Source organism: Balaenoptera ricei, chromosome 20 (assembly GCF_028023285.1).
Source record: "Balaenoptera ricei isolate mBalRic1 chromosome 20, mBalRic1.hap2, whole genome shotgun sequence".
NCBI classification, from domain to species: Eukaryota; Metazoa; Chordata; class Mammalia; order Artiodactyla; family Balaenopteridae; genus Balaenoptera; species Balaenoptera ricei.
In genome coordinates, this window is record NC_082658.1 from 21,625,463 (window position 1) to 21,638,064 (window position 12,602).

At 56.5% G+C, this 12,602-nt stretch overlaps 2 protein-coding genes across 7 annotated transcripts; one reads left to right on the forward strand and one right to left on the reverse strand.

Moving 5' to 3' along the window:
* Positions 1-70: 70 nt before the first annotated feature.
* TMEM106A (transmembrane protein 106A) lies at positions 71-5,751 on the forward strand. 5 transcript variants are annotated; one of them, XM_059907296.1, is made up of 9 exons: positions 117-154; positions 437-568; positions 1,361-1,587; positions 2,122-2,185; positions 3,355-3,508; positions 4,077-4,217; positions 4,328-4,371; positions 4,887-4,940; positions 5,544-5,751. In XM_059907296.1, exons 3-9 carry the CDS (start codon positions 1,380-1,382, stop codon positions 5,662-5,664), a joined length of 786 nt encoding a protein of 261 aa, XP_059763279.1. In that variant the 5' UTR covers positions 117-154; positions 437-568; positions 1,361-1,379; the 3' UTR covers positions 5,665-5,751. The 5 variants fall into 5 exon arrangements, 4 of the variants coding, with proteins under 4 accessions (XP_059763280.1, XP_059763278.1, XP_059763279.1 ...); XM_059907297.1 differs by lacking the exon at positions 437-568 and having other exon boundaries at positions 71-154; XR_009499523.1 differs by having other exon boundaries at positions 76-568; positions 4,887-5,017; positions 5,544-5,630.
* Positions 5,752-6,516: 765 nt separating this feature from the next.
* On the reverse strand, positions 6,517-11,645 carry LOC132355099 (coiled-coil domain-containing protein 200-like). 2 transcript variants are annotated; one of them, XM_059907304.1, is made up of 4 exons: positions 11,546-11,645; positions 11,205-11,292; positions 9,768-10,083; positions 6,517-8,395 (listed from the first exon to the last, which is right to left on the reverse strand). In XM_059907304.1, exons 2-4 carry the CDS (start codon positions 11,259-11,261, stop codon positions 8,226-8,228), a joined length of 543 nt encoding a protein of 180 aa, XP_059763287.1. In that variant the 5' UTR covers positions 11,262-11,292; positions 11,546-11,645; the 3' UTR covers positions 6,517-8,225. The 2 variants fall into 2 exon arrangements, with proteins under 2 accessions (XP_059763287.1, XP_059763286.1); XM_059907303.1 differs by lacking the exon at positions 11,546-11,645 and having other exon boundaries at positions 11,205-11,332.
* Between the last annotated feature and the right edge of the window lie 957 nt (positions 11,646-12,602).

Sequence of the window (12,602 nt, forward strand, 5' to 3'; positions counted from 1 at the left end):
TGTCGAGAGAGGCTGGCCCTGGGAGGGAGGGGCGGGTCCGGAGGAGCCGGGGCGGAGCTTCCCAAGGCTTTGAGCCGAAGCCTGGGGCGAAACCCCGGCTCCCGCACTTTCGATTCTGCTTTGCAGGCGTTTCTGTTGCTGCGGTCACCCGGGGGTAAGGCGATTCGGGACCCTCCTTCCCTTCTTTCCCTTTGGCAGGCAAGGGCCCAGGCCCCTTCTGTGCCTCCTCCTAGCCCAACACGCAGCTTCCAAGCTCTACTAACGGCCTCTCGGGGTGTCTGGTGGGACTTAAAATCCTCCTTCAATGAAATCCTAGCCTCTCAGTCCGCTCCGACCCCGCAGCCCATGGCCGAGCCCCAGAGTAGGGCGTGAAGCCTCTGGGGAGGCCAGGGTCGCTGCTCCCCACCTCCTCCAACGCGGGGCAATCGGTCCCCAGGACTCTACGGGAAGGGGACTGGTGGCCCCTGGAGCCACCCTGCCTTACAAGCCCTCCTCCCCAAAGACGTACTCCAGAAATCTCCAGCCCTCTTGCAGCTGAGAGGAGCCCAGGATCTCAGACCTAAACCAGGTGAGGCTTCCTTTATTTTAAGCCCAGAAGATCTGAGTTCGGCTCACCTTGCCCACTCATTTGCCACCAGTCTTTTGGGACGAATCTGGAGTTAGCTGTGACTCGTCCTAGTGAAGGACTGACCCTGAAATTGCTACCACCCTCCCCCAGACATTCTTTCCCACCCCAACTCAGAAAGCAAGCGGAAGAGGTTTATGCTCCCTTCCACAATCATTTTAGGGTTTTTAGCCACACCTGTGGCCAGCCTAGCCTCCTTTTTCTTTCTTGTTCCAAAGAATCCCTCCCTTCCTATTACTCCAGCACCTGCCCAGGCTCAGGAATGGACACTTTCCTTCCACACCCAGGCTGGAGGCCGCGGGCATTTTTGTCCGGGTGCTCTGGAGACATGTGCAGAGTCATCTTGTCGCAGAGGATGAAGGGGCTCTCCTGGCTGCTGCCCCCAAGGCCTATCTAACTTCCTTCCCTTGCAGTGAATGACAGCTCAGCAACTTTTCCAGAACAAAATTAAGCGCTCTGCCTTTCACTTATGAAATTCCCTTAAAGTGAAATAACTTCTGCTTTGCTTTTCCCTCTTGCAGGCCGATTGAGCTCTCCTACAATAAAAAAAAGAGTTGAAATGCATTGAGATTCCTGATCCAAGATTCGTGTGTAACTGCTCGAATTTCCACACCCTCACTTCCTTAGGCTTGAGCTTGCTGAAATTGTGGTGGGGCTCCTTGCCAATCTCAAGAACCTAAAACCAGAGTGACACCCGGCATCAGTGCTAACTGAACTTTGTTCTTTTCTCATCAGTGAAAAATAGCCCTGAACAATGGGTGAGACATTCTCCCAGCTGGGCTCTCGGGAGAATGAGAACAAGTCGATCCTGTCCCCCGACCCAGCCTTTGGCAGCAAGGCTGCCAGCTACTCCAGCACCACCAGCAGCAAGCCTTTTTGTTCCTGTGTGCCTTGTGAAAGGGCTGCTGGTGTCAGCTTTGTGACTTGTCCCACCTGCCAGGGCAGTGGGGAGATCCCTCGAGGTGAGTGGCCCCAGGCTCTGGAAGTAGCCTGGGATCCAGGAAAAGCTCTTAGCAGCCAGCTGGCCAGCACCAGGCCCCTCTGAGTCTCCTTGGATGGGGTTGGGTCTCCCAGCTCCTAGTCCCTGAGTTTCAGGCTAGCCAGGGAGACGCTAACCCTCCCTGGGCTCGCTGCAGAGACCCCCCTCCTGCTCTGGTTGTACCGCCCAAACCCAGGGAATTTCCAGCCTCTCTGCTCTCTTAGCAGCACTGCCTTAGGATTCAAGAAGTTATAATGACCTCTCCAAAGAAATTGGGCTTCTCTGATTTGTGGTGACGTGCAGAAATTCTTCACACCTGTTAATGAAAATCTCACCTCCATTCTAGAGATGGCAAAGCTGAGCTGCCAACAGCCCAGTATTCCCAGTCCTGCTCTGAGGCAGAGGTGGCATGCTTCTGACACTGCTCTGTGGGATGGAGGGGTGCTTCTGGCAGGCTGGCACAGGAAACATTTGTCATGGACACTTCTTGGCCCTCCCTCTCACCCTCTTTCTACAGAACTAGAGAAGCAGCTGGTGGCCCTCATCCCCTATGGGGACCAGAGGCTGAAGCCCAGGCACACGTAAGCCCCTCTTCCTATCCCAGCTCTGTAGGCATTGCCCCTGGGGGCTCTTCCTCTTTGTCTCCCCCAATCCCCCTTCCCCCCCAGTTTTTCTCCATTGGTTCTCCCCCAGAAAGCCTGAGCCTCACTGGCCTCAGACGTATTAGCTCCCTGTTTCCAAGGATTTTCCTAGTTTAAGAAGCTCGGGGCACAGCAGATGCCACCTGAGGCCTCTTGGTGTCCTAAGCATCACTGCTTCCAAGAAGCATGGCTCCCTTTTGAAGACAGAGAGGACCTCTTGACTCTGCAAGTCCTTCCAGGAGGGAGGGAGTGGCTCTGGTTGCAATTGGTTTGGGGAAGTGATTTTTCCTAAGAACTTCCTTTGCTATGGCAGCTCAGACCTGCTTGTTCTTTTCCCCGTAGAGATGGGAAACCAGTTGCTCTCTGTTCTGGGACACTTCAGAACCTCAGAGGCAGCCCTGAGTTTCACTGGGGGGCCCATGACCCTGTTTGTCATCTGGGTCCTTTGACATAGATCCCTGCAACCTCCTCCCAGGGTCCTCAGCTTCTGTGGGGGGGCCACCACCCAGCCTACCCACACCAGTGCACCGGAAGCCGAATCTGGCAGTGCCCCTTAGAAAATGCTAACAAGGTGCTCTCTCTTTAATGCATATCTCAATTTTGAATTAGATAGACAGATGATGTCTTGTTCTGAATATGAATATTAAAATTCAGAACTGTCAAAATTCACATGGGCTTACTTCTTCCAGTGAGAATAGCTAGCATTGGTTGAGCCTTTGGCTATGTGCCAGGACCAGGGATTGGTGCCTTTTCATGCCTTAGCCCATAACAGATTGTATGAGGTAGGTACAATTATCTCCATTTTATAGACAAGGAAACTGAGGCTTAGGGCGGTTAAGCGGGTTGTTCAGAGTTGCTGGGCCAGTGGGTACACAGAGCTGGGAATGGAAGCCGGGCTGCCAGCCTCTCAATCCGGTGCTCCTACCCACTCTGGGCCACATCTGAGCCTAGGTTGGTCCTCCACATCTGGGGAGCTACGTGTACAGTTGTGAGGGGGAACTCGGAGGAGAGGCTTATATAGAGAGAAGACTGTCTGAACGCCCCCGGCCCAGGCTGCCTTGGTGTCCAGACTTCTCCACTCCTCTACCCCGGGTCCTGTTTTCCCACAGGAAGCTCTTCGTGTTCCTGGCAGTGTTCATCTGCCTGGTGACCTCCTCCCTCATCGTCTTTTTCCTGTTTCCCCGGACTATCGCCGTGCAGCCTGTAGGCCTCAACTCCTCCACGGTGACTGTTGACGAGGCCGATATCCACCTCAATATAACGGTGGGTGGGTGCCTGTGCCCCTGGGCTCCGACCCCACCTTCCTGGCAACACTCCTCTGTAGCCCTTGTCCAGTGTTCTCACCCTGGGCATCGGTAGCCAGGGATCTTATGGCACCCAGAGGATGTCAGAAGCCTGGGGAGAAGCAGGAGCAACCATGAGCCCCCTAACAGATTGTGCAGGATTGGAACTGTGAGGGGTTAGAATTGAGGCCAGAGCCATAAATCACTGGGCGCAGTCGGGGTGGTGTGCCTGAGACTCCCTGGGTGGGCAGGACTGAAGAGAGAGAGCCTTGCAGGGCGAGACTGGATTTTGATGTCTTAATGTCTTAAGCTGAACGTCTTAGCTTGATGTCTTAATGTCTTAACGTCTTAAGCTTACTGTCTCAGTTAAAGGTGACCCCTCGCCATTAGGAGCCCCTCGGAGGGGCTCCTGGCCCTGGGGCCCGAGCGGCTGAGGCCCATGTTGGGGGTGGGGCTCAATCAGGCTGCGGGGTTTTGAAACCGTTTGACTCCTTCTTGCCAAGGACGGTGCTACCCTAGCCCCTTCCTTTCCCTGTCTCCCTCCCCAGAATATCTTGAGCATCTCCAATAACAACTACTACCCCGTCGCTGTGACCCAGCTGACCATTGAGGTTCTGCACCTGTCCCTCGTGGTGGGGCAGGTCTCCAACCGCCTTCTCCTCCGCATCGGCCCTCTGGCCAGTGAGCAGGTGACTCCCTCTTGCCGGCCAGCCCTGCCCACGGCCGCGTGTGGACGCGGGTGGCGGGAGGAATGGGGTGGCTGGAGTCGGGGCTAACCCTACACCCGTTTGGTTGACAGATGTTGTATACGGTGGCCAACAGGATATGGGACGAGAACATATAGTGAGTAGCCCTTGATCCCTTCTGCCTTAGCCTCTTTCCCGGCTGGGAACCCGGTTTGAATTCCCACCAGATGTTCTGATTGCTTCGCCAGCCCTGCAGTCAGCAGGTGGCCTGCACTCCTGTGGCCAAGACTGCAACGTACAGGCATTCAGGGTCCCCAGCCTCTGCCTGTTTGGACCTGGACTGGAATGAAAGCCAGGCTAGAATCTGGTTAATGCTTACGATATATGACCTCGGGCTCTTCAGCCCGACTCACCCGTTTCCTACTAAGGGAGAGGCCAGCCCGTGCCTGGGCCAAACCAGTGGGGGTTGGAGGAGTGATATTGCAGCAGGGGCGACACGCTCACCTTGGGCAGAGGGAGAGGGAAGGGGTGGGGGTGGCCTGTGGGGCCCCTGCTGGAGAGGAGGCAAGGGGGGCTGGGACTGCAGGTCTCCTCCGAGCTGTCTGACAGGCTGCTCAGTGTGTGAAACGTGGGCCCGGGTTCTCTCTCTCTCTCTGTCTCTGTCTCTCTCAGCAAGATCTGTACCTGGCTGAAAATCAAAGTCCACCACGTGCTTCTGCACATCCAGTAAGTAGGGCTTGGAGCCCTGGTACCCCTCTCCCGCTTCTGCCCCCCGTGGGAGGAGAGTCATCGCAGCGAATCCCGTGAGTCTGTGTCGGCTCTTGGCCGTAGCAGGTCCAGCCCCTCCCCTAAGGCCCACCTTGCTTGTGAGCTACTGACGTGACAGCCACAGATCCGCCCGGAACCCTGGGCGGTGGGGGGGGGGGGGGGGGGGCAGCTGTCCCCGGTGCTTCGGCGGGCGGCGGAGTGGGGAGCAGCAGGAAGGGCCGGGTTTGGTCTGAGGAAGCCAGCCCTCCCCAGAGAGCAGAGCAGGGCCGGGGCTTTCCTCTTCCTCCCAGACCCTTGTGGTGCGGAGGAGTAAAGACGGTGAAGCCCAGACCTCGGGTGGCGTGAGCACTTCAGCCGCCATCTTACTGCCGCCGCCAGGTCTCTCCCCTCCCCTCCCTACTTCCTTGTCTCACTCCTACCCCAACTGCAGATCCTTAGATCGGTGGAAGTGGAAGCTGGGTGGGGTCAAGGCTCAAGTTCTGTCATCTTCAAAATAAAACTGGTTTGTTTTTTTTTTTTTTTGGAAAGAAAAAAAAAAAAAAAGCCCTGTTTCCTCTCCAGGGGCACCCTGACCTGTTCCTACCTGAGCCATTCAGAGCAGCTGGTCTTCCAGAGCTACGAATATGTGGACTGCCGGGGAAACACGTCCAAGCCCCACTTGCTGGTGCCTCGCCCGCCGTGACCTGTCTGCTGTCGTCGAGCTCCGGGCACCTGCCGGCCTGGTCTGTATCTCCCACCACTCCGTGGCACCCAACAGGACGAGAGTGACTTTGCCAGAGGAAAAGCCCTGCTTTATCATACCCTCCCCCTGTTCACCCCCAGCAGAGGAAGCTTTCTGTGGACGTTAACTTCATACACACACACACACACACACACACACACACACACACAGCCTCACACCCTCTCTGATTTCCACAGGAACGGAAGCCTGGTTCTTCTCGAGGCCAGCACCAGATATTCCCCTTGGTCCTGAGGAAAGTCTGACCTGACATTCCCTCAGAGCTGCCTCAGAGGCATGGAGGGGCCCCCACACTTTCTGTGCTGAGCACCTTGGTTGCCCAGCTCGTCCAGGGAAGACCTTCCTCCTGCCTGAATGTGGAGAAAGCTTTCATTTTGTCTGGCTTTTAATACATGGATCCTTTCCAAGTTCTCCACCTGGTAATGAGAAAGTGACGTGGGGGACAGCCAGTGTTGTCCCCAGGGCCTTTTAGGGAACCGTAGGTGCTCTCCTAGGCCGCCCGGCTTTGGTCGTGTGACAGAGTGATGGTGATGGCCTGCTTCTCGCCTGGTAACTTGTCCCCCACCCATCTGACAGCAAGATTGGCCAAGGCCCTTTGGCTCTGCAGCCTTCCTGGTTCAAGACTGTCTGGGCCCCCAGGAAGTCAGAGGTGTTCTGCAGCTAAAGCTTCTCCTCTCCAGAAAGCAGTTTTATTATTCTCTTCATAGCAGGAAGCAAAGTAGGAGGGGAGGGGAAGGAAGGGAGGCACCGGGCACCCCCTGGGCCTGCACAGGAAAAACAGAGACAAAGCCAGAGTCATTTTAAAAGGTTTTTATCGAAGGAGGCCACAAGCCTGAGCCCATGTGAGTGGACACAGGCAGGTCAAACGGTGGGTGCAGCTGCTCTCCCGCTGGAAACCTGCAGAGGTGAAGCCGAACTGCTGGGTTCCGCTGCACCCCCAGCCTAGCCCCAGGGCACCCTCTGCTCCCAGAGGCCTGTGCTCTCCTTCGGGCACTGATGACAGTCCGGAGCTGCGTATCCGTCGGGACTGGTCTAGGCCGTCCCCTCTTTGCTGTCACTCAGACGACGCGAAGCCCCAGGCAACCCCCCGGGTTCTTTAGGCGAGCAGGAATTGTGTTTGCTCACCAAAGACGGTTACGGTTTCCATCACTCAGACAGGCAGAGAGGTGAGCTTGAGTAGCAGGGAAAGCTGAGTTTGCAGTAGGAAGGACCGGAGAAGGGGACGTGGGGCCAGAACCGGGTGAGGAGCCGGCCGGGGGGATGAGGGGAAGGAAGGAGTTGGTGCTGTCTGCGCGCTTCCGCGCCTGGGTAACTGGCGTCGAGGTGGCGCTGGTAAGAGCACGGAAGTCCGCGAGGGCCGGGCTGGAGCTCACGCCGGGTGGAGTTCGCCAAATGTAACGGACTTATATTGGAGTCAATAAACGGTGCTTAACGATGTTTAAGAAAGGAAAATAAAAGGCTCCTGTGAGTGGGAAGGGAGCTGGTGGACGCTCCCCATCTCACAGCCTGTTTCTTAATATCCGAGTGGGCCTCAGGGTCTCTTCCCCGGTCCCTGAGCCCCTCGGGAACACGCCCGGCCTCCGTGCCTTCTGGGAGACTGCTCCCGGGGAGCTCGCCCTCTCCCTTTCCCTCGTTGTGCATCTCTGAGTCCCTCCCAACGTTCACGCTCCCGTTCCTGTGCGCCCCCGCTCCTTCGCCTCCCCCAACTGCTCCTCTCAGGAAACGCTGCGCTGAGAGGCGCCTTCAGTCTCACCCAAAGGCGATGCTGCAGCAGTGAAAGGACCCAGGCTCCCCCCTGACCAGTCAAGAGTGGAAGAGGGAGCGGGGCTGGGGGACCCCAGGTGTCAGTTTCAGGAAGTGGTGAGGGGGGTGCCTGGGGCCTCCAGAGCCTCTCGGTTGTCTCCGCTACATGGAAAGGCCGAGACCCAGGGAGGAAGAGGCCTGTGGATTTGCGGGGGCGAGTCCCCCTCTTCCCAAGGTCCGGTGTCCCGGGCCTGAGGCTGCAGTCCTCCTTTCCTCTGAGTTCTTTCTCTCCATCCCTTCCAACCATCGTCCGTTCAACAGCGGAGTGCCCACAGTGGACCAGGCGTGACACCGGACTTGGGGGAGGCCCCTGCCTGCCACTTCTTCCTGATGCTGCCCCAGGTCCCAGGTCCGCTCTGGTGTGACGCAACCCCCGCTTCCCCAGATGCATCTCAATAAGCGTCGGCCAGGAGGACGGGCTGGTGGCTCCAGTGAGAGTCATAAACCTGAGCCCCCAGCAGGCCTATCGCTGCTACATAAGGGCCAGTGGTGGAGCTGTAGACCTGGGGGGGGGGGGGGGGCCCAAGGCCAAGTTCTCCCATTGGCTTTGCCTGGAGAAGCATGGAATCGCCCTCCACTTTCTTCTCGCACCGTCTCCATCCTCTTCGTGGGTCTTCCTGCCCCCTCCCCCTCATCTCGGTCTCAGGGAGCCCAGCCAGGGTCTTGATTCTTTCCGGGAAGAGATCACGTGTTATTCCCAGCTAGCCTCCCCCGCCAGAGTGGATCAGGAGGGGTTGGCTTTTGAAGTGGAGATGTTGCTGGGAGGTAAGAAGGTGGGGCTGCTCATCTGATGTTTGCTGATGGCCAGTGGGGTCTTGGCGGGGGGGCGGGGTCTGTCTCTGAATCACCACTGCTGGATGTAATTCGTTGACTGAGAAGAGGGAGAGACAGGAGGCAAAACGGGTTAGTTAGCAGCTCCCGGGCCTGCTGGTTTCAGAACATTGTCTTAGGCCCTCTGAAGCCAGAGTAATGGAAGTGAAATGTAGCAGTCCCGGCCTCCTCTTAAAGGGCCAGGATCAGGTTCTCCCATCCCGTGCACCCGAGTCAGGAAAGAAAAGCTTCTTTCCAAAGCTTACCCTGTTTTATGTAATTCTCAAGACTCTCAAAAAAGAGGCTTCCTGGGTTTGACGGTCCCCAGTGAGCCAGGCTGTAAGCTAAGTGCTTTGGATGCTTTCCCTTTTAATTCAGTCCTCGTGCCACCTCTGTTGAGGAGGCGGTATTATCCGTCTCATTTTACGGGTGGGGCAGCTGAGGCTCAGTGATCTGAGTCGTGCTCCCAGAGAGCGGTGATCGGAGACCCCCTGACGGAGACCACCACCTCTGACTTCACGTCTTACCGTCCTCCCGCTCCAGCTGTCTCTACCCCCGATCAGCGTTTCAAACGGCCCCTTGATTTTGCTTCTCTGGCACCTGTCCTGTCTTTCCAACTAGATCGTCAGCTCCTTCACTTATACTGAGTGGTGAGCAACAGGGCCTACAGAGACATTTTTATGGGGGCGTGGAAGGGAGGAACGGGCCGTCCAGAAGTGACTGAATAACTTCAGTCCCCTCTCCCGATTCCTGCCAAGGAAGCCTTTCTAGACTCCACCCGCACTTACACGCAAGCACGCTCAGACACGCAGCCAGGCTCTAGCTGCCTTTCACACTCTGAGGCCGTCTCACCGTGAGTCGTGGGTACTTGGTGTGTGTATCTGGGCTAGATTTCCTGAAACCTGATGATGAAACGAAGCACACGTTACTCATCTGGCAGTTCCTGAGGATGGCACGTGCCACAGCTGGACTCTTTACCACGTGTCTGGGGGCAGGCCAAGGCCCCTAGCTGGGGCAAGGCAAAGTCCCAGCCCCCACTGAGAATTCTGCACTAGGAAGCCGACCGGTGCTTCCCTGTTCCAGACCCCCCTCCCCCCCCCCCCCCCCCCCCCCCCCCGCTTCCCCAGGGCTCAGGATATCCGTTGCTAAGCCCACACCTCCTATCCCACCCTCTGGCCGCCCCGACCCCGTCTGTCACCCTCACCCTGGAGAAGGGACTGACAACTTCTGAGCCACCCTCTGCGGAAGTCAGCGGGTTTCTCTGCAGCTCTCGCTTGGTGCAAATCCGCTCAGAGAGTGACCCCCCCCCCCCCCAAGTAAAGGTGAAGGGTGCCGGGGAGGGTCAAAGGGTGGGGTGACAGATGTGGATTGTGGGCTATAGCCAGGGGCTCTCTCCTCACTGTCTCCCGCTCGCTCCCGGGCATCTCACTTACCTGGACCTTGAGGGTTCATCACCCCTCCTTGGAATCGGTCCTTGTGGGGGCCTGGCCTTTGGCAATCCTGGAGAATGTACCGGGAGGTGCGCTGAGTAAGAGGGTCTTGGGCATTTTGTGGCTTTGGCTGAGGCTGAGGCGGCGGCGGCGGCGGCGGCGGCCGCTCGGGTACCTGCGGAGGCTGCGGCTGCGGCTGCGGCTGCGCGGGTGGCGACTGTGATGGCGCCGGCGGTGGCTGCGACTCCTGCGGCGACTCCCGAGATGGCTGGGGTTTTTTTTCAGATTGCCGTTCCTCTTCTTGGAGTTTCTTCAGTTCCTGTCAAGAAGCGCCCCGCAAGTGGCATCCTCCTCCCTCCCTACCCAGTCACCCCACGCCCCCTGCCAGAGACACTGAGGGGAGCAAGGCAAGGGAATCCAGAGGTGGAGGTGGCTGGAGGGTCTCTGTTCCCTGGAGTTGGAGGCTGAGGCTGGAGCCTGAGCTCTCTCCCCTCACCCACCCACACCCAAGGACCGTTTCTATAGCAACAGTGTCCCCCGGCACAGCCCCTGCCCGGGAAAACAGCGGCCTCTGGCCACCTACCTCCTAGCTTGGGAGCTGCGCGCGCACTGAAAACCGTTTGCAGTGCCAGAGGGTAAAGAATAATCTCTTGCCCATGCTTTGAGACAGCACTGTCCAATGGAAATATAACGAGGGCCATATATAATTTAAAATGCGCTGTTAGCCACATACCAAAGTAAGAAGAAATAGGTGCAACTAAGTGTCATAATATATTTTATTCAACCCAATACAGCCCAAACGTAAAACCAATATGAAAATATTAATGAGATAGTTTATAGTCTTTGTTTTTGTATTAAGTCTTCAAAACCCAGAGGGCATTTTATACTCAACGGCACATCTTGATTTAGACACTACATTTTGGTTTAAAATATTTGATCTATATTTAGAGTTCAGATAATTTACAGTCGAAAAAGTAGATTCACATATCCACGTTGTTCCGAACATACTTAAAAATGTTCCAGTACGTAAAATGAAAATTTGTTTTAAAGAGTATATTTAAATAAATTAAGTGTATGTAACATTTAAAATTCAGTTCGTCGGTCTCACTAGCCACGTCTCAAGGGCTATAGAGCACACAGGCTGGTGGCCACCCTATTGGACAGCGCAGCTTTAAAACCTCCCGAGCCTGACCCCTCAATCCCACATGAGGCCTCAGCCTAGTACAACAGCAAAGCTGAGTCACTCCAATACACACACACACACACACACACACACACACACACACGGTCCATCCAAGACATCGAAGGACCTTGCTTTCCTCCAGCCCAAGCAAAACAACATTCACCAGGTAATAGACGGCTTGCTTGGGGTCCGTCTTCCCTCCCCGTCCCCTCCGTGTCCCCGGAAGGACCCTGGTGAACGGGGCCCCTCTCATGCACCTGCTCTTGCTGCTGCTGCTGCCGGGCCATCAGCCACCTCCTCCGGTCCAAAGCCATCTGCCGGCGACGGGCCTCCCAGTGGTACGCACTGCCCATGGTGGTGGCGGTGACAGAAGGCCCCAGGCAGGGGCTGGGGGCAGGCAGAGCCCAGGAGGCTGCCACTGCCCCCACCACTTCCGTCTCCTCCCACCTCAACCCCCTGGCCTGTGACCAGAACCACCTCACAATGAGGCCACTACCGGGGCAACTGGGCAGCCCCCCACCCCCACCCCCACCCCCGCCTGCCTTGGGAAGGAGGGCGGTGTTCTTCCCAAGCCTCCTAGAGAGCATCTGTAAAGTACCTTTCTCTCCAGGGCCCTGGGCAGGTAGAAGACACCTTTCCACCTCAGCCTTGAGTTTCTGTGGACCCCGGGGACAATTCCCAAGCGGTCTGGCTTTTCTCTCTGGTTTCTTTCTCCTGCCCTTCCCAGGATTCCAGCCTCCTCATCCGGCCCTCTGCTGACCCCTCCCTTCCCTCCTCCCTCAGTCCTCCGTCTCCCCCGCTGTGCTGACTCAAGAACATACAGGGACTTCCCTGGTGGTCCAGTGGTTAGGACTCCGCGCTTCCACTGCAGGGGGCACGGGTTCGATCCCCGGTTGGGGAACTAAGAGCCCGCGTGCCGCGTGGTGCGGCCACGAAAGAAAAAAAGAAAGAGAAAATACGAGATCCAGCCAGCTCTCACGGGGGTCTGAGCTCTGTGAAGGCAAAGTGGCTTATTAGAAAGTACCCTGGTTCTGGGGATTTAATATGCTGGGCTCAAGCCTACCCTCTCTCTCTTCCTCTGACCCTGGACTCAGCTTACCTCTCTGGGCCTCAGTTTCCTTGCCTGGAAAACCAGAAGGGTAGCCCTTGTTCCCTTCCTCACGGCGGGGGGGCGGGGGGGGGTTCACACAGGACCACATGGGTCAATGGATGAGAAGTATGTGAAATGAAATATAAAATTGCTCAGCTACAGGTTGGTATTATTTATTATCCTACCTGATTTGCATCCTGTTGGGGAGGAAAAATTCGTCCTCTAGCCTTCTAGGTTCTTTGGCTGGTCTAATGACCAAATTGACATCAGACAGACTAATAGGAGAAGAACAAGTATAATTACATATGTTCAGGGATTCCCATAAGGATAGGAGACCCAAGGGCAGCGGAGGCTTATGTGCCGTCCCGAGCTAAGGAATGCGATAAGGGCCTAGGGCTTCAAAGCGGAGAAGGGTGAGTCACCGGACAGAAAGAAGGGCAGACGTTTGGTAACGGGATGTTTGCCCTGCTATGCAGACGGGTCTCTCAGATAAAAGTTGTCTCTGATAATAACTCTCTTGTGAGCCAGGCCCCCTATCTAAATTCTTTTAGGCAGTTGAGGGGGA

Coding starts and splice junctions, on each gene's coding strand:
- TMEM106A (XM_059907297.1), top strand. CDS start 1,380: ATGGGTGAGACATTCTCCCAGCTGGGCTCTCGGGAGAATGAGAACAAG. Junction 1,588..2,121: donor CAGTGGGGAGATCCCTCGAG/GTGAGTGGCCCC, acceptor CTCTTTCTACAG/AACTAGAGAAGCAGCTGGTG. Junction 4,372..4,886: donor ATATGGGACGAGAACATATA/GTGAGTAGCCCT, acceptor TGTCTCTCTCAG/CAAGATCTGTACCTGGCTGA.
- LOC132355099 (XM_059907303.1), bottom strand. CDS start 11,300: ATGGGCAGTGCGTACCACTGGGAGGCCCGTCGCCGGCAGATGGCTTTG. Junction 10,084..11,204: donor AGCAGCAGCAGCAAGAGCAG/GTGCATGAGAGG, acceptor GCTTCTTGACAG/GAACTGAAGAAACTCCAAGA. Junction 8,396..9,767: donor GATGAACCCTCAAGGTCCAG/GTAAGTGAGATG, acceptor CCCTCTTCTCAG/TCAACGAATTACATCCAGCA.